The 25,099-nt window shown below is 40.9% G+C and overlaps 1 protein-coding gene across 2 annotated transcripts in view; it reads right to left on the bottom strand.

Annotated features, from left to right (window-relative positions):
• Positions 1–1,736: 1,736 nt before the first annotated feature.
• The window catches only part of adcy8 (adenylate cyclase 8 (brain)), a 101,300-nt gene continuing 77,937 nt past the window's right edge, over positions 1,737–25,099 (bottom strand). For both annotated transcript variants that reach the window (XM_042497525.2, XM_088085924.1), the window contains 7 exons: positions 24,572–24,744; positions 21,485–21,563; positions 14,257–14,415; positions 8,534–8,680; positions 6,464–6,556; positions 5,501–5,615; positions 1,737–4,901 (listed from right to left, as the gene is read on the bottom strand). In XM_042497525.2, coding sequence (XP_042353459.1) covers positions 4,402–4,901; positions 5,501–5,615; positions 6,464–6,556; positions 8,534–8,680; positions 14,257–14,415; positions 21,485–21,563; positions 24,572–24,744 — 1,266 coding nt within the window. In that variant the 3' untranslated portion in view covers positions 1,737–4,401. The remainder of the gene's footprint in view (positions 4,902–5,500; positions 5,616–6,463; positions 6,557–8,533; positions 8,681–14,256; positions 14,416–21,484; positions 21,564–24,571; positions 24,745–25,099) is intronic.

Consider the following 25,099-nt stretch of genomic DNA (forward strand, 5'->3'; position numbering starts at 1 on the left):
CGGAGTGGACATTAGGAGACACCGGCGGACACATCGGCAGACACACAAGCCGAAAATGAGGGCGGAGAGGACATTCGAAGACACCGGCTGAGACACCGGCAGAGACACTGGCGGAGAATGAGAGGGGATGGACATTTGGAGACACCGGTGGAGACACTGGCGGAGAATGAGAGGGGATGGACATTTGGAGACACCGGTGGAGACACCGGCAGAGAATGAGAGCGGACATTGGAGTTTATGTATTTTTATATTTCTTTGTTTTTACTGCTTTTTGCATATATATATATTTTTTATTTTCTTTATTTTTTCAGCTAAAATTTTTCAGAGAAGAAAAACTTAAATCTGGCCAATCTTGCCCGTTTTTTTTTTCTCTCCTCGGAGACAGTATCTCCTACGTAGCAGACAAACTAAGGTTTTGGTCAAAATTGCCTGCAATTTTTTTTTCTCCTGGTCTCTCAGGGCTTTTGTAGAACAGTAAAAAAAAACAATATGAAACCAAAAACCAAGTTTATCTCCACTGTAGGAGATAATATCTCCTAACTAGGAAAAAAACAAAAAACAACAACAAAACCATTCCTCGGATGCTTCTTCGCTATGTCGAAATAACTCAATAAAAACAACCAGACACGTGGATTATATAAAAAATTAGACCCCTTTTATTGTGTTCTCATATATAAAAGAAATACAAAAAAGAAACATCGACACCGGGCGAGGGTCAGAGCGGGACAGGGTTTCTGGGTTTTGGGCGGGGAGGGTGGGGGCGGGTTGGTGGCGACATAAAAAGGGGAAGTGGAAACGACAGGAGGGACGTCAGACAGTCCGAGGGGATCATTCCAACAGACATCGAACAGACGAGGCGGGACGCAAACACAACGCGATGGTCCCGTCCAGTCCCTCCTTCACCTCCAACCACCTCCTCTTCATCGTTCTCCTCTTCCTCCTCCAGGAACAAAGTGGAGTTTCAGGTCTACGAACATTCACCAGAAGTGGAGCAGCTTTGGGAGTCAGAAACAATCTCATTGGTTGAGTTAAACCTGAGTGGGAGGAGTCAGAAAAACTAACTGCCAAACCTCGAGAAGTTATATGAAGCAACTTTGGTGAAAATATGACCTCGTCCAGTTTTTACATTCATAATGTTGAAGATCAGCAGGTTTGTTTTTGAGGTTATCTTATCGAGGCTAATCAGCTAATGAACCGTATAAAGTAAAGTAAAGAGCAGTTTAGATTCAGGCTGCAGCTAATCTCAACAACAAAATAATCGACGAGTACGGACCTACTGTTTTCTCCCGATATCCTGCCTACACCCGTCCTGGAATTAACGTCAGCCTGCAGAGTTTCTAGTTTACATTCAGCGTTTTCAAAACATTTTGATTTTGAGGTCACATTTTTTTTCTCACAAAACATTTTTCTAAACTTTTCAATCTACGTTGATCACATCTGTGTATTTCAGCAGGCAGTCTTCTGCTCCCTTGCTTTGGGAAGTTAAATATATTTTGGAGAAAACTAAAAACGTATCTCTTAAGTTTAGTCTTTAACTATCTATGACTCCTCTGACTGAAATTTCACACTTCACCTGGCTGCAACTCTATGAAATGCTGTATCATAATTTATGATTTATGTATTGATGGCTCTAGGATTCTATAATAAAGTCTATAATATAATGACTAAATGATTTTGCTAATATTGAGCTAAGGTGCCTTAAATGTGCTCTATTTTATCTTGTCTTTTGTTTTTAAATTGTATTTAAATGTCTCTTATATTTACCTGCGTTGTCGGCCTGTTTCACGTCCATTCTGTCTATTTTAATGTGAAGCACTTAAATAATGCCCTTTATTGGTTTATTATTCCTCGCCTCTGCTGGCGCATTACTGTTGGATTTCTTGGTATATTACCGGCACTTGTAGATCAGTAGAAAAGTGACATTATTGGCAGAACTGTGTTCATAGATGTACAGAGGGAGCTGGATACTGCATTGGAGACATTGATTTCTATGAAAGTTGCCCAGTGAGTCATAAACCCAAAAAGTACTACTTGTCAGGTACAAAATTACTTCGATCTTCTGCACCGTTCTGTGTCCCCTCTCTAAATGCGTCTGTTTTTGCGCAGCTTCGGCAGAACTCGTCATGAGTTGTGTTTCATCTCAGCAACAGTTTAAAGAGTCGCCGGATAGATTATTGATCTGTCAACCATGTAAGAGCTGATCAGATCAGATCAATGGATAAGAGGAGCAGCTGCTGCAGAGGTAAGTGCAAGAAAACTTTTAAACCCAGCACAATGAATGGTTAAATGTCACTTTGCCTGCTTTTCTACTGCTCCATCTGTGCCCAGAGTACACTCAGCGTTCCATGATTGTTGTGCAAACATCAGTCAAACAGTGAACGAGCTTCTCTGTGTTGCGAGTAAGTGAACATACAGAGAGATGTGCGGTTGTTTGTTTTTATCTTGTTCAGATTACTTAAGTATTTCCTTGTCCATTATGTGACAACAGGATTTGTATCATCCAATCAGTTTGTTTATTGATAAGGGGCCTGAATGACCAAATTTGCAATATGCAAGCTGCAATTTGCATCATTAATCACACCAAACAAGCAACACACTTATGACTCATGCACGAGCATATTAGTGCTCAGAAGGCTTCACAAATTTAGCTGTAATTTGCCATCCACCATTTGCGATTTTTGTGTAAGCAGCTTTCGCAACAACTTTTGTGAAATAGGACCAAGGTTTCGGGATTTGGGAGCATCCTTCGCGTCCGATAAAACCCTTTTTCTGCGTGAACCTGTAGCGATGTTTACAGCTATCATCGTAGAACCACAAATGAGCTTTTTGGGTCTGGTTTGAAAGGGTTTGTTGGAACCTAACAATGAACTCCAAGAAGCTGCATCTGTCTCATTCACACGTCTTACCATTTTTGTTTGGATTGAATTCTGTCTCCAGTACAGGATCCTTTTATTAATCCCTCCTATAAAGCTCTGAAGGGTAAACTGCTGTTCCAACCAGAGAAACAGCCGTCACTGAGCAAAACACCGGGGGTCATATTCACAACGCTCTCTATTACAAAGAGTTGCCTCTAGTGACGAAACTTGAAGAAAATTCTTTTGATGTCTTCCAAGAATTTCCCTTTGAAGTTGAAACAAGATCTTGGTGAAGATAAAAGTTAATCACACTGTGTCTTAGCCCTTAAGAGAGCTTTTAAGGTGAAAAACTGTTATGAGTTTAGAAAGGAACTTTCAAGAGTCTTTTAAGCAGAGGAGATAAAAAAGAAGAGAAACTTCTCCAAACGCTGGATGACAGTAAGTACGTCACACGCATGGTTAAAGCTCGATTAGGCGTTTCAACGGGACTGCTGTCCTTGTCACAGTATACAAGCATCAAGGGAGAATGAATTCATTGACTAAAGTATGTCTGATTCCTCCACAGTAGGTGGCGACATGCACCATTTCAGCTAGTTGCTAGTCCTTTCTGTCGACCTATTACGTCACAAACCGAGCAAGTTGAATTACGAATTATTAGTTATGTCTTGTTTTGTTTTCTTATCCTTCTGTTTTTTTACTGGCTTTCTTGTACAAATTTATGCTGTTCAACTTTCAGGTCAAAGCCCGGACTTACGGAGCATATGCAGGAACACCAAGGCCAGATCAGGTTCGATTCAAGCGTGTACATTAAAGAGTAAGTCAACCCCCAACTGCATCATCGAGGTCCGACTTTGAGAAATTCAACTTCAGTCGGACTAACATGTTTAGATGTAATTTAAAAGTCTAGTTTAAGTCGGACTAACACAATAATTTCACATTTTCCAACATTATGTTAACATTCTGACTGAAATGAAACAGATCGGATGGTGCAGGGATTACGTTTGTCGTTTAAGAGGTAAGCTCAAATCTCTCACCCAACGCAATAACGCCAGATATAAAGTGACCACAAACTAATAAACCTGGCTACTGGAAAACTGCTTTGACTGTCTAATATTGTGACGCAGTTCATTTTATTTCAACTGGGTGTCCACACCTTGCAGGCTCAACAGGATTGCATAGCATCTATGACAACCAATCACACCTTTTAAAAGAGTGGATCATGAATAACAACGGGGTCAATCGCACCCTCCTTGCTGGGGGTTGCTTTGGAGATTTTTCCAAAATCACTAAGTTAATTTTTAGTGTAAGTTAGGAGCTCTCTGTTCTCAGAAGGTTTGTGGATACGTCCTCAGATCTACAGGTCTTGAATCAAGCAAAGCTTTCAGTACTCAAATGCCAAAGTTGCATGGACTCCTGAAGAACTTCTACCTTCCACCTCAAAAAGCTGCACGCACTGAAGTTTAACTCAACCACTGGGATGATTTTTTCGCGAGGAGCTGCTCTGACTCTGAGAAATCTGAGTGGAACTAAAACTCCAGTCTGCTCTTCAGGACAGCTCAGTCTTATCAGCTGCTTCCGTGTGATGCCCTCCTCCCACCTCGGAGCTACCGGGCGCTAACAACGTCCTCCGGTTGTAGTGGTGGTGCCCCTTCATGATGCCCGAGTTGTTGTTCTCGTTGAGGATCTGCTTCTGCTTCTGCCTGTTGAGCGACTGCACCAGGCCGAGCACCACGGCCGCCAGCGAGTACTGGCCGGTGAATTTACGCGGCTGCAGGATGAGGGGGTTCGGTTGCACGCGGCCCAGCAGGAAGTGCGTTCGGATCTTGCCCTCCTGCTCGCTGATGCCCTTCACGTAGATCTCGCCGCGGTACTCGAAGGCAAAGCCACGCTCCTTCAGGATCAGGTAGGTCTCCTCCGGTACCTGGATCTTGCCGCTGACCCCCGTGCTGTCCATCCGGCTGGCGAGGTTCACCGTCTTCCCCCAAATGTCGTACTGAGGCTTCTTGGCACCAATCACACCTGCCACCACCGAGCCATGGGCCATACCTGCCAGAGACACACAGGACGCGCAGTCACTCTGGAAACTCGTTTTGGTGATCCGTATTACACCTGGAATCACTGTATTTTTTTTATTGCTGTTTCAGGCACTGTTCGCAGTTTGTGTTCATGTTATTTTTTTGCTGTTGTTAGTTTCTTTGCCCTTTTCAGAGTGTTGCATTTTGTGTTTTACCTCACCATAGACAGGTCTGCAAATTAGCTATGTTAGACGTCCTATAGACAATGCATTCATTGCAATTTATTTAAATGTAACAATACCAACATGTCTCACTCCTGTCAAATAAAGACAAAGATTTGGGTGTTGGAACCCTGTTATTGTATTATATGCATCATGTCTAACTGAGAATTGAGGAGATTAAACAGTAAATGAGAACAGCTGACTGATTGATTCATAGAAAATGTAAAATTATTGTCAAACAAAATACTAAATGTCTGTTTCTCAACATCTTGAGCTCTGAGGTCTTGTTGTTTTTCAAAGAATTATGATGAGATGAGTTGGCAGGCAAACTGAAATCAGAAGAAATAATAATAAAAATGAATAAAAAAAGAAAACTGAGCGTCCTCCTTGAATGACACTGAGCTCTTACCGATCCGCAGCTCGAAGTTGTTGAACGAGTGCTTGTTGATCTCCTGAATGCTCTCGTTGAGCGCGATGGCGAAATCAGCCAACGCACACAGGTGACCCCATTTATCTTCACATTGCTGTGGGAGTCAGAGAGGAGAAGAGTCTGAGTCAGCCGAACGTAAGGACTCTACTGACGTCAGGACTGCAGGGCAGCGTGTCGGAGATTAAACTGGAAACTTTAACCTTGACTTGTGAAGTGTGTGAATGTGTCAGAGGGAACAGTCTCCAATCTGGCAGCCAAACCACTGCTCAGTGTTCAGCTTTGACAGTCCTGAAGTAACAGCACTGACGTAAGATTATGGGTGCATTTTCAAGTACATGATGTTACATTTATTGACTCCTGAGTTTAGATTTTCTTCCACTTTAACTGCTCATATTGCTACTAGAGTTAGTGAGTCTTTTTCAGCTTTTTTACTCATGACAGTGGCCAACTCAGCTGTACCTTTTCCTAATTTTGGAAAGAATTTTGTTTAAGAAAAGTTTAAGTTGTAAGAAAATGCCTCCTAATGCCCTATATAAACAGTCATAAAACACTATAGATGTGACTTACAATGAATTTAAATTGGCAAAGGTCTTTTGGATGCTCCTGACTAGTTATAAACTAGAGCTTGCCCAATAGGACTAATGAAGCATTATAAATACTTATACTCACCTAGACACATATCAACAATCCACTGTAGTAAAGACTTTATGTGAATACAGCAAATTTTAAGTAAACTTAACTTGTCAGATTTTACAGCGTAGCTGAAAGGGGGCATATCTCAACTTACAGTGGCCTAAATGGATTCTCTCTCAGTGCTTGGATACTGGGACAAGGACAGCAGTCCAATTAAAGGGCCCAATCGAGCTCTAACTGTAGCTCCCCTTCACCGTGCAGGTAACCGACTGACTGATCTGAGCTCAGATGACACCTGGAGGATCTCACCTGTTTTTCCGGCGACAGACCAGAGACGGCCATGTAGGTGCTGCCAATCGTCTTGATCTTCTCGATGTCCTGGAAACGATCCTCACCGAGCAACTGTGACAAGAGATAAAGAGACAAGCGTTTCCTTCACTGAGGACATGATGCCAGCATGTGATCAGTGTTACACGTGTTCTCGCCTTCTGCTTTGTAACCAACACTTCTGTACATTTCATCAAAAAAACTCATTTGTTTTAAAATCTTTCTGTCTGGGCTTCTTTGCAGCACAGGAAGTCCAACTTTGAATCATTTTCAGGGCTCAAGAATTTTGACAAAATGTTACGTGAGAACACAGGAAGAACATTTTCAAAGCAACATTCAGAACACGTGATGTAATGTGATATGTTAATATCAAAAAGCGTTAACATTTTTTGATGTTTATAGAGAATGTGCTCCTAACTTTAAGAGGAACATTCAGGGAACTAAAAGAAAACTTGCCAGTGAAAATGTCACTAAAACATTACGTTGTACCATTCTCAGAACGTTTTTAGAACCAAACATTTCTAGCTGGGGATATCGTTTCTTTTTAATTTAATTCAAATACTCAGCAGGAGCACTAAGGTAGCACCTTCTGAAACTGCATAAATGTTTCAAAACAGCATGAAAGGTACGATTAATTGTCATGGAAAACATAGTTTTATGTGTGATTAATGATTTTGCTGACTGTCCTCTGGTCTCATCATCATCTGCTAACATCGTGAGCCGCTCTGCTGTCTTCCTCCGTGTCTGTCTGCAGACGAGCTCCTCTGATGGAGAGAAGAGAAGTCTGTTCGTGTTCGGGGAGGAAGTGAGGAGTGTGGCCCGAGGCAGCGGAGAGCTCAGCTGGTGTCCGCCTGTCTCTGTATTAGGACACTTTGACATTGTCTGTCAAAAACTCAGTTTGGAGGCTCGATGAGGACCAACAGTCCTGAGACGTGCAGGAGCTTTAGGGGGCGTCAGGAAGCGTGTTGCATACGTTTACTCTAAAATCGGACTTTTTTTGTGCCAGTGTCAGAAATCAGGACACTTTTAATGTGAAACAGTTCAGTTTGTGCAGTCGGAACGGTACTAGCCGGTATATTTTCCAGAAATTTTAATCCTGAATTTAACCCTCTCGTGACTGTTTGGTGCATTTTACACATTTGTCATCCTTCATGTTTTGGTAATTTTGGCTGTGTTCATGCGTATGGCAAACATTTTGGCAAGATTATGTATTTCTGTTTAATCGAAATTTCCAGCTCAGCTCCTACAATAAGTCTGAAATACACTAAATAAGCACATCTGTTACATTCATACTGATGAGTTAATTTACAAAACAAATCAAACTGAAATTCTTGAACATGCATGCTTGAACATGTCATTCTGGGCTTTTACCTTGGAATTTGTAATTTTTACTATTTTCCACCTGATGACGTCATTTTTACCAAGTTGGCATATAAATACATGCTGCATTCTCAGTTCTCAATTTTCACTTTCAGAGTGGTTGGGCAATTAACTGAGGAGAAAAAACGAAACAGACGGACGGATGGACGGACGGATGGACGGACGGATGGACGGAGTTTTCTTCATTTTATAAAAGGATAAAGTATTGTACTCTTTTATCTCTGCAGTTCTGCTGTTGTGGCTCAGACAGGAGGATTTTCTATTTCAGTTTGCTTTGAACTTATTTTCTTTCATCTGTGAGAAAACTTTCTAAAAAGGAACAGATTTTTGGAGGGAATCCTGAGCTGACACACCACAGTTCTACCACCACAACGACCTCAAAGCAAATCCTTCAGTGAGTCGTGACGCTCGTACCCGGAGTCGTCTCTGTGCTGTATTTTACAGCGGTGTTTAGTCTCTTCTGGAGTCTTTCTGTCTGAGATAAATACTTTCTGATAACCTGCAGACGTCGGCTCCCCTGTTGATTCAGTCTTTGCATTAATCGCTTCTCAAGTGTTCTGAGGAATAAGCTGGAAGTTTTAATCAAAAGCGGACCGTGCTGATGCCGTCCCCTGCATGTTCAAAAGTTGGGCTGAAGTGGAAGTGGGTGCACTTCAAAGTCTGCAGTCTCACCTCGTCAAAGTCTGCAATAATTTCGTTGAGGAGCCTGAGGCACTCGACTCCCTGGTTATTCATCTCAGTCTGGGAATAGAAGTCAGCGAAGCCCGGGATGGATGCAAACATCACGCCCACTGCGTCGTAGGACTGCGAGTACAGCTCCTGTGGAGACACACGTCACACGTTCAACTCGTACTGTCACATTGTTCTTATGGAAATGCAAAATAATAATAAAAATAAATCTTTTTCTTCTGTTCATGCGAGCTTTCATGATTGTGATTTTCACAGAATAAAAGGATCACTGTTTCTTGCAACAAATGCAACAAAATGTTTTTCACATTCTTATAAGATATTTTCATGTTACAACAAGAAAATGTTCTTGTTTAAATCTTTAAACTGGTTCGACATCAGTTTTGTTGTGCAGACGCATTTCACAAACCTGAGAACACTCGTTTGATTTCTTTTGAAAACATGGGAAAAGGGCAAAGAGCTACTTGACAAAAAAATGCCAAGAAAATTATAGAGGAAATAATATTAAAGGTAACAACAAAGTCACTTAAAAATTAGCTGTAGATGGATGGACGGACACGCAGATATTATTAGATATTATCAATTATAATTATTTATTTAAAATTATGTTACAAAAGTAAATAATTTTAATATATTTATTATTTTATTTTATTTTTCACACTTTAAAAATGTCATTTTCATGTCAATTTTTTCTTTTCTTTTTTGTTTTTTTTCAGGTGATTTTCATGTAACTTTTTATTCATTGCTTGCTATTTTTTTTTAGGTCATTTCTCTTTAAGTTGCTCATTGCCTTCTTCCCATATTTTTTTAAGAAAACCCATACATTTGCTCAGGGTTCAAAGGGTAAGAAACTTTTCACGTTATTACCTCATACTGATTTTTTTTCTATCCCAGCAGTTTGCTTACTGTTATGATTTGAAGTTTTTTGGGTTTTTTTACGTAATTTATTTGATTTCAACACGTACAAATAAAAGAGACATAAAATAAATATTAAGAAATGCTTGAAAAATAAATTCTCACATCTGCACCAGAACCTGACGATCATGGAGCAGGTGAGGCTGCAGCTGCATCACACAGCCTCCACCACTAGGGGGCAATGTTGGCACGTGACCACAGAGCCGCAGGCCGGCTGACAGGAAACATGCTCTCACATACTTATGTCACACGGAGCAATTCATCATGTAATAGTGGGAATATTTCAGTAATAGGCTGGTAAACATAATGTATAAATAATTAAGAAGTCAGATGTCAGGCTCGTGTGTGTGTGTGTGTGTGTGTGTATTCTGCTTGACTTTTCAAATTAATTACACTTATGAAAATCAGCCTCCTCCTTCATAGTGACCTCCTCGCTGACATTATACACTCTTAATGAGCTCAGTCAAATGTCAGAGCTTCAAAGTGAAAGTTGGTGAAAGTGAAACTAATTGAATTTCTCTCTTTAGGATCACGTCTGTTTGTGTTGTGAGGCTGATTCGGGGTTTCATCCTAAAGGCGAAGCCTCGTTAGGAGACGTTCTCTACACTGCATGGACAGGTGGATACAAACATAAGCCCAAAATGTGTTATTATGTTAGTAATGTGCTGCACCACGAGGCTCCAGAACGGCGTCAGTGCATCGTGGATTTTTCGGGTCTGAATGTGAAGGCTGCAGCATATGACTCACATCAGTTCGAAACTTGTTTAATGAGCCAACGTTACCTAATTATTTTTTTGATTGATCAGTCAGCGTTTCCAACATTTACAGGTAACTTTGAGTTGTTTTCTGTCGTGGTCACATGACTGTGAAGCGCTTTTGAAGTTAACATTTTAACAATGACTTATATTTTCATGTTTCACGTTAAATGTTTCTAAAGTGACGTAAAATATAAGCTGATGTCGTCATCAGGATGAGGAGGTGATGCTGGTTGGCGAGACATTCAGGCAAGATACCTGCCAAGCTGCAGACCAACGTCTGAGACCAACAAACAATGAGGTTGTTTTTAAGCCCTGTGCCTGCTTTTCAAGCGCGTTTTTAATCCCCAAATGTTGGTATGTTTTAGTGACCCATGGTTGATTTTCCAGCATTTTTTTAGGTCTAAAATGTGGGTGTTTCTTAGTGACCCAAAGCAGTTTCTCCAGCAGATTTTTAGTTACCAAATGTTGGTGCAGCAGATTCTAGCTCTCAGTTATTTGGTGTTTTTAGTGGCAGTTTTTCCGATTGCTTTTTACCCCCAAAAGATGTTTTTTTTTATTGACCCATGGCTCAAACATAGATGCTATTCAGGGATCTGTGGCTGTCTTTCCACCAGATTTTTAGTTCCTAATTGCTGGTGTTTATGAGCAACCTGTGGCTGTTTTTCCTGCCCCCAGGCATGGGTGTTCATCAAGGACCTGTGGCTGTTTTTGCAGCACCTTTTTACTCCAAAATATGTGTTTTTTAGCAACCCGGTGCTATTTTCCGGCCTCCAAACATGGGTGTTTCTTCAGAAAGTCACAATGGCGACAACATGACAATCAGGTTGTTTTTTCCAAGACTTTCCCATCTAAAACATTTAATACAAAACACTTTCTAAAATTTTTGTCTTATGCTTAAAAGGAATCATCTAAATTGTTTCCACAAAAAAGATTTGGAAAAAAAAATACTGCATTGGACTGAGGAAGACAAAGTGCAACACATTTCTGCAGCAACACGAGCCTCATTTCTCTGCTTTAACACACACGTCTCATTTAAATCTGAAGCACCAGCCCGTCACACAAGCACAGGAGAAACATCAATCTTTAACAAATCACAGGATGTTTGTCCTTGAGCGCGACGCTGCTGCACATGAAAACTACCAAAAAAAAGAGAAAAAAAAAGCCTAAAAATGAAAATGATGATATAAATGACGCTCAGCTTCCTGTCACCTGATTAATTCCACACATCATCAGCACCTCTTCAGGAGCCTATTAATGACCCAGTGCTGCAGCGTCTAAATCACAGAACAATAATCAGCCTGTTTAATAATGGAACAAGCGATCAGGACCCAACCTTTCCTAATGGATGCATTTTTAATCGTGTCCTTTTTAATTAGGAACAGGCATGGGAGCCGAATGATATCAGCTCTCCTCAACTGACATTCATAATTCATCCGCCGCTCGCCTTTTGTTCGGGAGGCAACAGAAGATTGGAGGAGACGATAATGAAGGAGCCCAACGAGGACAGAAGAGGACAATACGGTGATTTGACTCTGGCGTGTGATAACCGTCCGCTCCGCCGACCGGCACAATCAGTCGTTACCCAGCTGGCGTACGAGAAGAATGCAGCGGGACAAAGTGAGAAAGACGGCGATGAAGCCATTTTCTTGTCACCTTTTAATAAATATTTGACTTTAGTTTGTTTTGTGTGAACTAATGTCAAACCCTGCTGATGGATTTTTAAATGGATTTATCCCAAAGTCATCTCATCTTTCATCTTAATTGCTGGCAGCTCATTAGCGGCGTACGCTGAAGTTATCAGTCACCATCTGATGATCAACTTTTCACTTTTTAAGGTGTAATTAATCTCAAAGATCTCATTTAAAACAATCACGACTCCCAAAAGGATGAAACCTCGCCGCCTGACTTTTGAGCTCCTGTCACCAAAAGTGGAATTTTGCTAATTAGCAAATGTTAACATGCAAAGACGTGAAAGTGAACATTAAATCAGTATATTAATCATAGACTGAATGAAACGTTGCTATCTTGAAATCACCCACTGGTTCAGCATTTTGAAATTTTGGAGCCAGAAGTGATGATGTCAGCTATCAGCTGTGTGGTTAAAAGGGTTAACCACACAGCTGATAGCTATGTTGTTGGTTTACATGGCGTAACTGAGATACGTATTTAATTCGGCACACCAGTCTGGTCCAGTTTTGGGCTATATAACAAAATTTTCACACCGTACAAATCCTAGATTCAACGTGACACAAAGCCAGCTCCCTAAAAAAAAAAAGGTTTTCCCAGTTTGGTGTGGAGGAACTTAACTGGTCTTCCTGACCTCAGCCCCATCCAACACCTTTATGATGAACTGAAACATCAACTGGGAGCCCCACCTGATCCCCCATCATCAGTGCTAATCCTCACTGAAGGTTTAATGTCTGTTTGGGAGCAAAATCACAACATTTTAAAGCGTTCAAGGATCTGAAAAGTTCCTATAATTTCATAGTAAATGGGCTGAAGCATGCACAAACACGCAGCAGCTTCACAGAAGTGTTAAGCAGCGTGTTGCCATTTTAACGAGTGCAGAGCCGCTTGAGCCGATGGAAATTAAAAGCACGAAAGTAAAAGGGCAGCAGAGATAACGTGAGCAGAAAGAGAAACTCTGTTAAAGTTTGACTGTGCAGAGCCGAGGCCGCTGAGTCACTCCTGCAGCGGAGAGACAAATCACTGTGTTCTCTGCTGCCTGCTGACAACATGTTATTAAAATCAAATCAAATGCATATGGGCAAAAAAAATAAATAAAAACGCTCCCTGACTGAGTGAGCCTCCCCACCAGCACCAGCACCCCCCCACCCCTCGCTCTCTCTGTACAGTCGCTTGAAAAGCAATTACGGCGCCTTTTCTTTTCTTCACCGGCTGGAACACTGAGGCTCAGGGAACAAATTGGGGACTAATTTTGGTCTGCGGTGAAAAATGAGCTGAAACATGCAGATGTGTGAGAGGAGGTGCTCCTTTGTAAAAACTCTGAGCTGAGTGCTGAAAAACTCAACGTCAGGGTCACTGTTGTGTTCAGATCTGTTGCGATTTACTGAAAATATTCAGCGTTGTTTATAGAGAGTCCTGCTTCTGGGTTTTATTCTTCTGAGTATTAATTACATTTTACTCATGAACCTTATAGCTGAGATCAACATTGCTCAAAAAAATCTGATTACACCAGCTGGAAACAAACTTCCAGGTAAGACAAACATATTCGGGAGAGAAAAACGAAGGTGAATGAGTCTACAGACTAGAAGAAATAAGAGCAAACTTGTAATGAACTTTCTTTTAGATTAAACTGACTTCCTGCCCTCTTGACTGGTTCAGGTTTAAAATGAGTTTTTGACACTTTAAATGAGCTGGAGACAGCTAATCCCTCACAGAGAACAGTCTCCTGTGTTTCTGGATGCAAGATCATAATGACCTTTAAGCATCAAAGTCGTATCAGTTCATTCTTGAGTCTTAGTGAACGTTTGTGCCAAATTAGAAATTTCCTCAAGATATTTGCGACATACTGTGTTCAGATGCAAGGTTACAATTACCTTGACCTTTAACCTATGACCACCAAAATCTAATCAGTGAGATGAGTCCAAGTGGACATTTGTACTGAATTTTAAGAAACTCCCTCCAGGCGTTCTTGAGATTTACCGTTTACAAAAATGAGATGTATGGACAGACGGAGGCATGAAAAAAGCATCAAGTTACAGTGTCGCATCCTCAAAATGTGAAGATCAACACTTAAAAATCAATGACATCATGATTTTCTGTTTTTGAATATATGAGGTTAATTATTGCTCAATTCGAAAACCACTTTAACACATCGATAAGGATAAAGGATTGTGCCTGCAGCTGTGTTTCTACATCACGATAGTGATTCATTTGCAAATTAATAAATTACATAAATCAAACGGAGTACTCATGGTGACCGCTGCGTGCATGTTTCGTGACCGCCCGTGGACACGATCAGACGACACCGTGAGGACAGATGAGAAAGCTGTGACTCGGGTTTGTGCTGACCTCGTTGTCCCGGTCCTTCTCCAGGAAGTGTCGGGCCACGTGGCTGGGCAGGATGTTCCTCAGCATGTTCTCGTTGTGTTCTCGCAGCTCCTTCATCTCGTTGATCTCCTCTTTGGCCTGGACGCGCCACAGGAAGTCGAGCCTGGCCGTGTACTCCAGCTGAAGATGGAAAAATAACAGTCTGTTGGCGTCGTTGGGCAGAAACTCCTGTTATAAACTCTGAGAATATTATGAGAGAAAACCGATATTCTGCACCTCCTCTTGGCCCTAATTCAGACTTTATAAAATCAGCTTGTGAGACTTTAGTCAGTCACAGGTCATTTATTTCAACAAATTATTTGTTACGGACAAATTACTACAGAACAACTTCAGCCTGTTACAAACAGCTGTAGTAACTGCTGTTTCACATACAGAGATTACAGCTATTGCTAGTTTCCAAATCCTGTCCCAGTTCGGCTTCTCCTCACCCTGACCCTGCTAACTCTGCCCGATGCAGCATCCAGAGGTTTCTGTTCGCAGAACAACACAATCGTCAGAATTATTTTCCATTTTCTGAAGGCATTTGGTGCAACTTCTCAAGACCTGAAAACACACACTTTTCTGATTCTTCCCACCCTTTGTCAGACCGAACAGCTAAACTTAAAAATCCGTTAAAGGCTGGAGCAATTACGGTACATAAGAGAGTGCGATCAATCTGAAGTGCATCGAATATGCAACATAAATTACTTTTCTGAATGCACAATTAATACAAAGTCATTTGAACAGATTAGAGCCAAACAAGAGTCGGTACCATTTAGTCTGTACTTACAGGAGAGAGCGGGGAAAAAATAAAAAATAAAAACTGATATTGAAAATTAATTTCAGGGACAGGCAGATAAGCCTGTGAGGATTTGAGCATCTCTCTGTGGCGATTGGTGGAAACAGTTTTATGATTAATCTTGGTATCAATTAGTCCCTTAATCATATGAGTGAGCAGAAAACTTCAATCTCATTTTCTGTCATAATTATGAATGCGAAGCCTGCGGGGCCGCTGTGGTGACGGGAAAATGAGACGGTGGCCGGTGAAAAAACGGGTCGCTCGGGCATCAGCCAACATGACCTCCACAGAGCACACACACACACACACACGTGCGCGCACACGCACACACACACACACACACACACACACACACACACACACACACACACACACACACGTGCGCGCACACGCACACACACACACGCATTTAAAACAGCCTCTATAAACCCAAGGTTTAGAGAGAAAACTAAATTGAGCACTAATGCTTTTACTTCTCTTCTTACACTCGGCGTAATCAGGTTTATTGCAGAGTATTGATCAGCTGTACAGACCTTTACCCAGCAAGGGTCAAACTGTATGAGGGTATTAAACTCAAAGCACACTGAAGCAAAAATGAAGCCTGAAAAAAAGAGTTCATATTTGTACAAATTGGGGGAGCAAATAAGAACTTTTCATATTTGTCTGAGGGAAATATTAGGCTTTTTGCACCTCTTCATTTATCTGACAGGGCTTCAGGCTCGCACGTACTTTCTGCATTGAACATCACTCCGTTACCCTGAACTAGGATGCAGATGTTGCTCTGATCATAGTGCAATGGCCTTCATCCCGCGGTAGTGAACGGGAGTGCTGTGAGGTAAGTGTACCGGCCCTCTACTGCTGACATGAAACTAAGAAGATGCTGTTGAGTGAATGGAAAGTTTTTTAAGTTCTATTTTTTTTTTTTGTTTGTTTAATAAGTGACAGGTGTGGCGGGACATGGGCTAGAATCGAAACAGCGGCCAACGGGGTAAGGACACCGCCTTTATATATGCGGCGTCTGCTCTACAGACGGAACTGGTCGCATGTGCATGAAACACTAAATGACAGCATCAGGTAATCCTGCTGCGGGTAACCACGTAACATAAGGAGCAGGAGTGCACTTTCAGGGCAGGCGGGTGGGGAGGTGGATGGATCCCACAAACATCTTGATTTTACTGCCCATGTGGATATGAGTGTATTTTTTTCTCTACACCTTAACATGAGCCTCTTTTGCCTAAACCTAACCATTCGTGACTTCGTTGGCTAATCCAAACCATCGTGATAGTCCGTGCTGTCTTGTAAACGTAAGGACCGCGCTGCACCTTGCTCCATCCCGGAGCGTAAACAGCTGACGCAGAAGGAGACCCAGAACGTCATAAGTAGACACAGAAGGTGACTGACAGAGCGGCATCATGTGACGAGTTGGGATGAGAGCGTGTTGCATCCCTACACCTAAAACCATCTTTCATGTCTGCATGATACTCTGCTGGTCGGCGTCAGCTGAGAACACGGCTGGACAGCAACAGGTTAAAACTCTGCCTGTAGTGACGGTCCCTTTAGGGCGGGTGGGATGGCTGGTGGATGGTTCAAACAAACCCAGGACTTTCATGTCTCCATTGTTTGCTGACAAAGCGGTGAAATGTGACGACTTGGGATGAAAACGTGTTGAAATATGTGCATCTTAAAGCGTCGCAGATCTTTTTTTAACTTAAACTTAGCCGGTTTAGATGCTTAAGCTTAACCAGCCTTTTACTGGTGAAAGAGGCTTAAGTTTGATGACTTGTTATTACATTTACTCTGCGGCGTTTCTTCTTCATCACCACTGGATCCATTAGGTAAACTCAACTGATCGACTGCTCCTAAAACGTTTCAGGAGAAAAGCAGTGTGTCGAGAAGATAAATCCTAATCGTTTCAAAATAAGAGCCTTGTCTGCTGCCTCTCAATGAAATGCTTCATGTTGCTTGATAATGTAATTTCTGCTCTGACAGGAAGCCGCGTTCATGAAGAACAACCTCATCTGGCCTCAGTGCTCTGCGGCCTTTAGTGTTATGTGTCCGGACTGTAGTTTGGCTTCTAAAGAAACTAAATTCAACAGCTGAATACACATAAAAACTATCAACAAAGGGCTCAACTCAACACATTATCTGGCATTACTCACAGTTAAATGCACAATAATACAGTTAAACAGAGGAGTATTCCTCCCTGTTATCATCTTTCAGTGAATTTCTTTGTATCTATGATCAAAGATCGTTTTTTCCAGGCTCACATAATAAGCTGTGCAGCTTCAACATAATATTAAGAGTGTGCAAATGTTAACACCTCCAACACATTTAACAGACGCTGTATGAGAGCCTCAATGAGATTCTAGTAATGAAAAAGGCAGAAAAGAAGAAGAATAAAGAGTCCCCTCCATCTTTTTGCTCTAATGGGCTCTTCTTCACAACACAATAAAATCTCCTCTGACAGAAGCACCAATGTTTTCACACCCTCTGCATTTTCTCAACAATAGACGGCGACGCTGGGAGTTTTCAGCCACAAAAGGATTGAAAAGCCTTGTTTTTGTTCCCTGTAATCCAAATGATGAAGCTGCGTCATTACTGCAGTGTTTAGTTTGGTTATGCAGCATATTACCTCTGTTTTACTCCTTCACTAAATGTTTCTGTTGGATCTTTGCTCCGAGCAGCGAACTCTCTCCCCTCTGTGAAAATGTGCGGTTTGTGATTACTGTTTGAGTCGATTACTGACTGCGAGAAGAGGAGTGGCTGTGTTTCACTTTATTTTGATCCAACAGATCAATATCCATTCAGTCCTTATTCACTGACGCTCCTCTCCAAACTTTTGCCATGTCAGCTCCATCAATTTGTATTTTCTGGCTCCACGAGGTCATGAACCGTAAAGAAATCAAATATATAACTCTAAAGACTGCAATCTAGTGACACATGTGCTATAGCTTTGTATCAGTATGCAGCATTTATGGCATGTATTTTGGTGTTTTTAGGAGATTTGGTGGTGCTGCTTTTCCACTAACATGGAACCGTTTCACACTGTAACATCTGATAAGCTGATCTTACTCAGAAAAATCCAGGAAATGAAAGTGTAAGTTAATATAACTGTTAATTTCTCTTTACATTATATCTAATTGTTGAGTTTAATTAAAATTAAGTAATATTTATGTGATTTTGCAAAGTTGTTGCACCTTAAAAATGACTATTTGCAAGTTTTAGCAAACAAACTAAGTTTGCTGAGTTATATATTTATATTCTGCTGGTTGTAAACTAGTCAATTATATTTGTATTTTCTTAAACAAAACAGAACTTGCAGATCTGTGAAGTTAATCATAAGTCAGATTAGCTTGGTTTACGCAAGTTGCACTTAGAAACACTAAGAAAGAACAAGGCAATTTAGCTTGTCATTTTTTAGTTGCTACAAATTCACAAATTAATTAAATACAGCTACATTTTGAGTGAACTTAATACTAACATGAAGTTAACATAAATTAAGATTAATTGTTATATTGACTCCTTTTTCAAGGCCATGGGTTTGATTATTTTGATTAAGATTAAGAACTTGTCAGATTTTACAGAGCAGTTCCCTCATTTTGAAACATTCAGAGCATTTTGACCAAAATTAAATTGGTTCAGAAGCAGAGAAATTAACTCTTAGCTGCAACCAAAGATAAATCAATAAATAATAAACAAGGCAGATGTTATGGGAGGAATCATCAGAAATAAAGCATACAATGGTCTCATTGCTCAGTGCTTGTTTTTGATGTTACAACGAATATCTGTAGTAACAGAACAAAAGTTCACAAGTTCACATGGTTTGGGTTAAACGATGCAATCCGAAATTTTGCTACTAGTGTTTGCTTTCATTGTGCATTAACGCTCTCTGCGATTGACACACGCTGTTCAAGAACCAAACGAGTCTGTGTCTGTGTATTTCTGCCGTTTTGCTTCACTCTGAATTATTATTTTATCATTTGTGTAACCTTGTAACGGTGTCCTTTCTTCACCACTTCTCCCTTGAAAGAGAGAGATTTTAAGCTCGAGGCTTCCTGTTTAGATAAAAGTTAAACAAGCAAAAATGCTGTTTTTTAGTGTACTTGTGTCAAGGACCCACTTGAAAATGAGATGGTTCATCTCAAGGAGTTTATCCTTCTAATAAAATTGTTTCCTGTAATTGGTGGCAGGTGTGTTTTCATAAAATACACTCAGAAACTTAGGTTGGTAATGACACATGCATCCATCACGTGGAGCAGCTAACGGACTTTGAGGAGGTTTCCGTCACAGATTTGCGCAACACTAAGTAATATTTTCGAAATGTGGATAAAACACAGCTGACTGTGTTTCCGCTGAGTGATGTTGTGCGACTTCTCCTCTGGTGATAACATCCCAGTAACCATGGTGATGGATGTTCAAAACATTAGCAGCTTTATTTCTATTGCAGCCGCCGCACTAGCCGTCATTATTTTAAATCCAAGGAAATAATGGCCTCATATGAGGGATTTCTGGGAGCTGATAGTCCACGATTTCACAGAGGAATTGTGGATTCAAATCTTCCAGATGATCCGCTCAACTTTCTCAGTTATGTGATGCAATAACAGCTCTTATAGCTCCTGCTGCATCATGAGGGAGCCAGTTCCTACTGACAAGCACACAGACACAGCATCATGTAACCTAGAAAAGACTAAAAACTGTTTGCATTGCAGTTTTGAAAAATAAGGCTTTTTCGATTAACCTGAAATACCACCTCCTCTCCACCTCTACAAGGATCCTCCACTTAACTATTGAAAAACAGCATTTCTCAGGCGGCAGGGGCAGTTTTGCCGTCACCTCACAGCAGCAGGGTTCAGGCTCTTCTGTGTGCAGTTTGCATGGAGCTGAACTTAAGCAAACGTATTGGGTTTGCTCTGACATGTTTGCTTTCCTTCCACACTTGCACAGATTTAGGATGTGATGCACGTCTCCACTGTGAAGCAGTGTCACATTTAGCAAAACACGATGTAAAGAAAACAAATTCAAGAAAATTGCTTTAAAAATATCAAAAGGTTGAAGCAACCCAGTCTCATGTTTAAAGCTGACATTTAAAATATATCACCCTGATTATCTTTCCTCTGCTAGCTTTTTCCATAAACATTCAGTCATTATGTTGGGTGATAAAGGATGGAAATAAGTCAATTATAAACATTATTTTCAGGAAATGCAATACAACACCTGCTCTGAGCCTGAGCGTGAGAAATAAAAACCAGAAGTGCTTTTCTCTCACCCAGCATCATAGATAATGTAGCATGTTTTGCAGATAGTGACAGAGTTCACATTGTGTATAAACCCGACGCATCAAACCATTAACACTGCACTAATAAAACAAAGCTGGATCACATTTTGCACGCCGGACCTCCCTGCAGAGAGTAAACAGTCTCTTTTTAAATGCATTTTTTCTTTTGTGCCTGATGCATTGCACACAAACAGCTTTTCAGAGCGGCGAGCGTTACACACTTCCCGCTGTGAGCCGTCATTGTCTCTGCTCTGCCGAACAAGTGGCAGAATTGACCCCCGCGAAAATCAATATGCCACTGGGTGACTTCAAATGCAGCAGCTTTCTACTTTCATGGGGCGACAAAGGACCCTCAATTACAGCCGGCTCCCCTCCATCTCTGACCGACGCCGCGCTGCTGAACTGCGTGATCAAAGGTTGCCATAGAGAGAGCATGAAAGCGGCGCCGTGATACCAGTTTCCATCAGGCTGCTGACTCCGACCGCATCTTTGTTAAAGTGGCTCCTGTTATGTATCAGATGTTTAAACTAAGTGGTTTGTTTCCGTGTTTCTTTGTTCCTGAACAAGTGTCACTGAGGTCAGATATTACAGCAGTAACACCTGACAGGATGCTTTTGAACGCAACGCTTCAGCTGCGAATCAAAGGCTTTGTTGACCCTTTAAAGTGTTGCCAGCTTCATCACAGCTTATATATGTTAACAAGCTCCTAAAGAGTGTGTTTTCCTCCGTTTTATTCCTTTATTTATGCCGTAAACTCTCAGATTTACTGCATAACCCACTGTCGAGATTTATCCCAAACCCCACATTAAGAGCACTGGTTTAAAGACACTTTTGGTTTTATTTTTCCAGGTGTTAGATATCCTTATTTCTTATATCCTATTTGTCCTGACACCTATATTAATGCAAATTTGTGTAGCGTTTGATGCTCACAGAATTGATGAATTCACATTTTCACATCTATTTCTTCAGTAGAAAGTATTTCTGATACTGCATCTTAGTTTTATTAAAAAGCCACTTTTTCCAGCAGTGAAATACTTCTTTGAGTAGTTGTGTTCTGTCCTATTTTCTGTGTAATGGACCTGTACTTGAACATTAATCAGAGTTCACAGAGGATGAGAGCTTTGGTGTGAGCTTACCTGCTGGCCGTGGTAAAACACAGCGAGGAGGAACATGGCCATCAGGAGTAAAGACGTCTCTTTGGTTCCCAGGAAGTTTCTGTTGCAACAAAAGGAGAAACAATGCAGCTGAAAGTTAAAATTTGGTTCATTTTGAAGCTTTTCTGTCCACTCATTGATTCAAAATGCAGCTTGTTAAACCATGACAAATAAAAAATGATGTTTTCTTTGTTGAGCTCTACATGAGACTTAATGGCTTTCTAAAATAAAAAAAAACATCCTCTCACAATTTAACTTTTATTTGTATCATACCAGCACAACACTGCCTCAAGACGAATAAAATCCAGCTGAAGAAATGTGTGTAAACAAAACGGTTCACTAATAAAGTGAAGTTCAAGACAAAAGTAACATTTTGGAAAAAAAAAAGAATTCAAAAACAACTGAGAGACAGTGGCATTAAAAAGTTGAGTTTTCAGAAGTGTTTTTAAAGAAGACGACAAATTTTCTCGCCTAATTTGCTCTTCAGTTTGTTCTGCACAGCAGGGGCCTGCTGTAGAAACCAAAAAATCCTCCCTGACTCTTTGTTTTCAGCTCAGACTTTAGAGACACCAGACGTCTCACTGAGGATTAACAGAGATATGGATGCTGGACTCCAAAAACAAGTGAAAAATAGGAGATCATCGGTTTTTGGGGGAGAGAATAGGGTTATAAAAGTTACAGATGTTACAGAAAAACTAACACATCCACACTTCCCAACATCAGCAGGTAAGCAAAGAGTTTTGACAAATAGTTTGTTTCAAGAAAATATGAGGACTTGGAAAGTACTCATGCAGATGGAGATTTCAAAGGTTTTAAAGCTTGTGGTTATGCTTCAGCTGCAATAAACACCGGCTGCATCTTAAAACCTCAAAAATGTTATTTGAAACACGAGTCACAAAGTGGTCTGAGTCCAGAAGTCCAGAAAAAAGTGCTCATCCAAATGTGATTAAGTCGCTGCTTTTCTTACAGAAAACGCGAAGTTCATTTAAACAGATTCTCGTGCAAATTTTAAGCCTCTTCACGCTCTGAAATTTGTCATGATTGCTGCTGCGAGAAGACACTGATCCCTGACATGAAGAAGGTACATAACGAGCTGCTAATTTACAAAATCATCTTTGGACAGAAATATTTTTTTTTACATCCCTGATTCCAAAATAGTTTGGACAAACACAGCTGGCTTCTCTGGACCCGAGCTCACAAAGAGGAAAAGCGTGCTGTCCTCCGACGAGTCCACATTTCAGATTGTTGCTGGACGTCGTGTCTTTCGGGCTAAAGAGGAAAAGGACCATCCAGCTTAAAGTTCAAAGCATCTGTGATGGTTTTGGGGATCCAGGATCTGCACATTCCCAGTTTACACCGCGACAGAAAGGATGGCGTTTTCATACTTGTTTACGTTTACACTCTTGGTTTAAAAAAATGCGTCTTCAGGCCCTGGAACCAGTTTTTTATTTCGGTGCCCTTGTTATCAAGTCATAGCGTGCACACTGCTCGCCTGAGCAGCGTTTGTCAGGCGAGTCTCAGCTTCCTGTCGGCTGCTGCACATTCAGAGAAACAGTGCCTCAACGATCTGTTACACGTGCTGCGCGCGTTTTTCAGCAGAAATAGAGTGAAATGGTGTTTTGATGGTTATATTGACTCTATACCAATTTTACTGCATTTTAAAAGTGTCTCTGTCACAGAGATGAGGAAATACAAGGACGTCTGCTGCCCTTTCAAAACAAGCGTCTGCTGCCCTCTGACAGCGTCTCTGCGGACAGAATCCCGTTAGTCGCTGAAATAAAAAACAACACGTTCGGCGCTGCTCACACACTGCTGACGTCTCGTGCAGGAATCGTTGCTGTGTGAACGGCCACTTAAATGTTCTCAGCTCCCAAACACTTACTGGTGTTGTTCAAAGAAACGGTGACGTAACACAGAGGAAAGAAACCCCGGGCCCAACTTTTTTGGAATGTGCTGCAGACATTAAATTCAGTATGAGTGTATATTTACAAAAAAAAAAAAAATAAATAATTGTGTTTAAAACACCAAATGTTTTGTCTTTGGACTGTAGTGAATATAGTTGGTCAAAAAGCATCGTCAGATCATTTCGTTCTGTTTTAATTTCTTTAACTCTTTTGGCATTTGGGCTGCAGCTAGACAAACACACAGCTCTTCGAAAAACAGAACATGCTGGTATTATCACACTGATGCGACTTTACGATGGAAGAAACACTGTTGTCCTGACGACTGGAGATCATATGGTCCTCTCCCTCTGAGGTCTTTTCGTGTTGACCTTCTCTCTCGTATCCGAGAGGACCTTAAGGAAACAAATCTGACTCCCATCTGCTCCCTGCGGAGCTCGTATGGAAACCTCCACTTTTTTTCCTAACAGGTCTTTCATGCTTATATGCTCAGGATGCCTTCATACAACGTCACAGTAAAGGTCACTGCACTATCACCGAGAACACGTGTGCGATGACTTTTCTCACATTTGCAACACTTATGTGCAGGAAAAAGGTCAACGTGGCTCCCTGACGAGACGGTAATGAACCCGTCTTTACTTTACTTTGCACTTACGTGCACTTTGTTAATATGAACTCTGCAAGACCTTAAGAGTTCGATTCTATTAACCCTTTCAACCCTGAGCAAATTGGCTTGACTTCTGTCAAAAACATGGAGTGAAAGTTTTGAACAACTTAATTTACCCAACAATAGCTAGAAACTACAAAAAAGGTTATGAGAAAATTACTGTAAAATTTGCATAAAAAACAAAGAAAAGAATATTGATTTTTTTCATCAAAAAACAAAAACTAAACAAAGAAATTACCTTAAACAGGTGCTTTATATATATATATATATATATATATATATATATATATATATATATATATATATATATGATATTCCTGGAACAAAATATCAAATATATAATTATAGAGGGTTGTTTTGTTTTACAAAACAGAGGCTTAATTTATCAGGCTGATACTGATAATGTGCCGAGTGGCCAAATACACGTCGACAACCAAACGAACTCTGCAGACGCCCAGATGTGACACGGACACGTTAAAGACGCCATCCTGAAACACTCACTCTGTGTTGTGGTGGACGGTGTCGTAGCGAACGAACAGCGAGGTGTAGAACGCCTCCGTCAGCAGCGAGTAGATGGCGATCATCACCAGCAGTACCGCCAACTTCAACACCGAGTTGAGCCGCAGGAACACGGCACACGTCACCATCGCCAGGACCCCGGTGAACACAAAATACTGAAGACACAAAGACACATTAATGTTTAAAACCAGTACGTCCAGGATTCTGTACTTTTACAAGATAGTTTTTATTTTTTTTAGTTAATTCCAGTTTATTCAAAGAGTCAACAGAAATAAAGTTAAAACTTGACTTCAGGTGTATTTCATGTAGATAAATACCTTCTGAAGACTTTCTTTTGCAGGAAAGCATTCATGAATAACTAATATGTGGCCGTTGCTGAGCTTTTTCATCCCTCCTCGGCCACTGTGCGTCTCTTTTATACCCCCCGTATTAATGAATTATGACTGCGTTGTTTGCACTTCATTTTTTGTTGTTTTATTGCTGCCTCATTTTTAATTGTTGCTTGTCTGA

Source organism: Plectropomus leopardus, chromosome 12 (assembly GCF_026936395.1).
Source record: "Plectropomus leopardus strain MGB_pleo_1.0 chromosome 12, ASM2693639v1, whole genome shotgun sequence".
NCBI classification, from domain to species: domain Eukaryota; kingdom Metazoa; phylum Chordata; class Actinopteri; order Perciformes; family Serranidae; genus Plectropomus; species Plectropomus leopardus.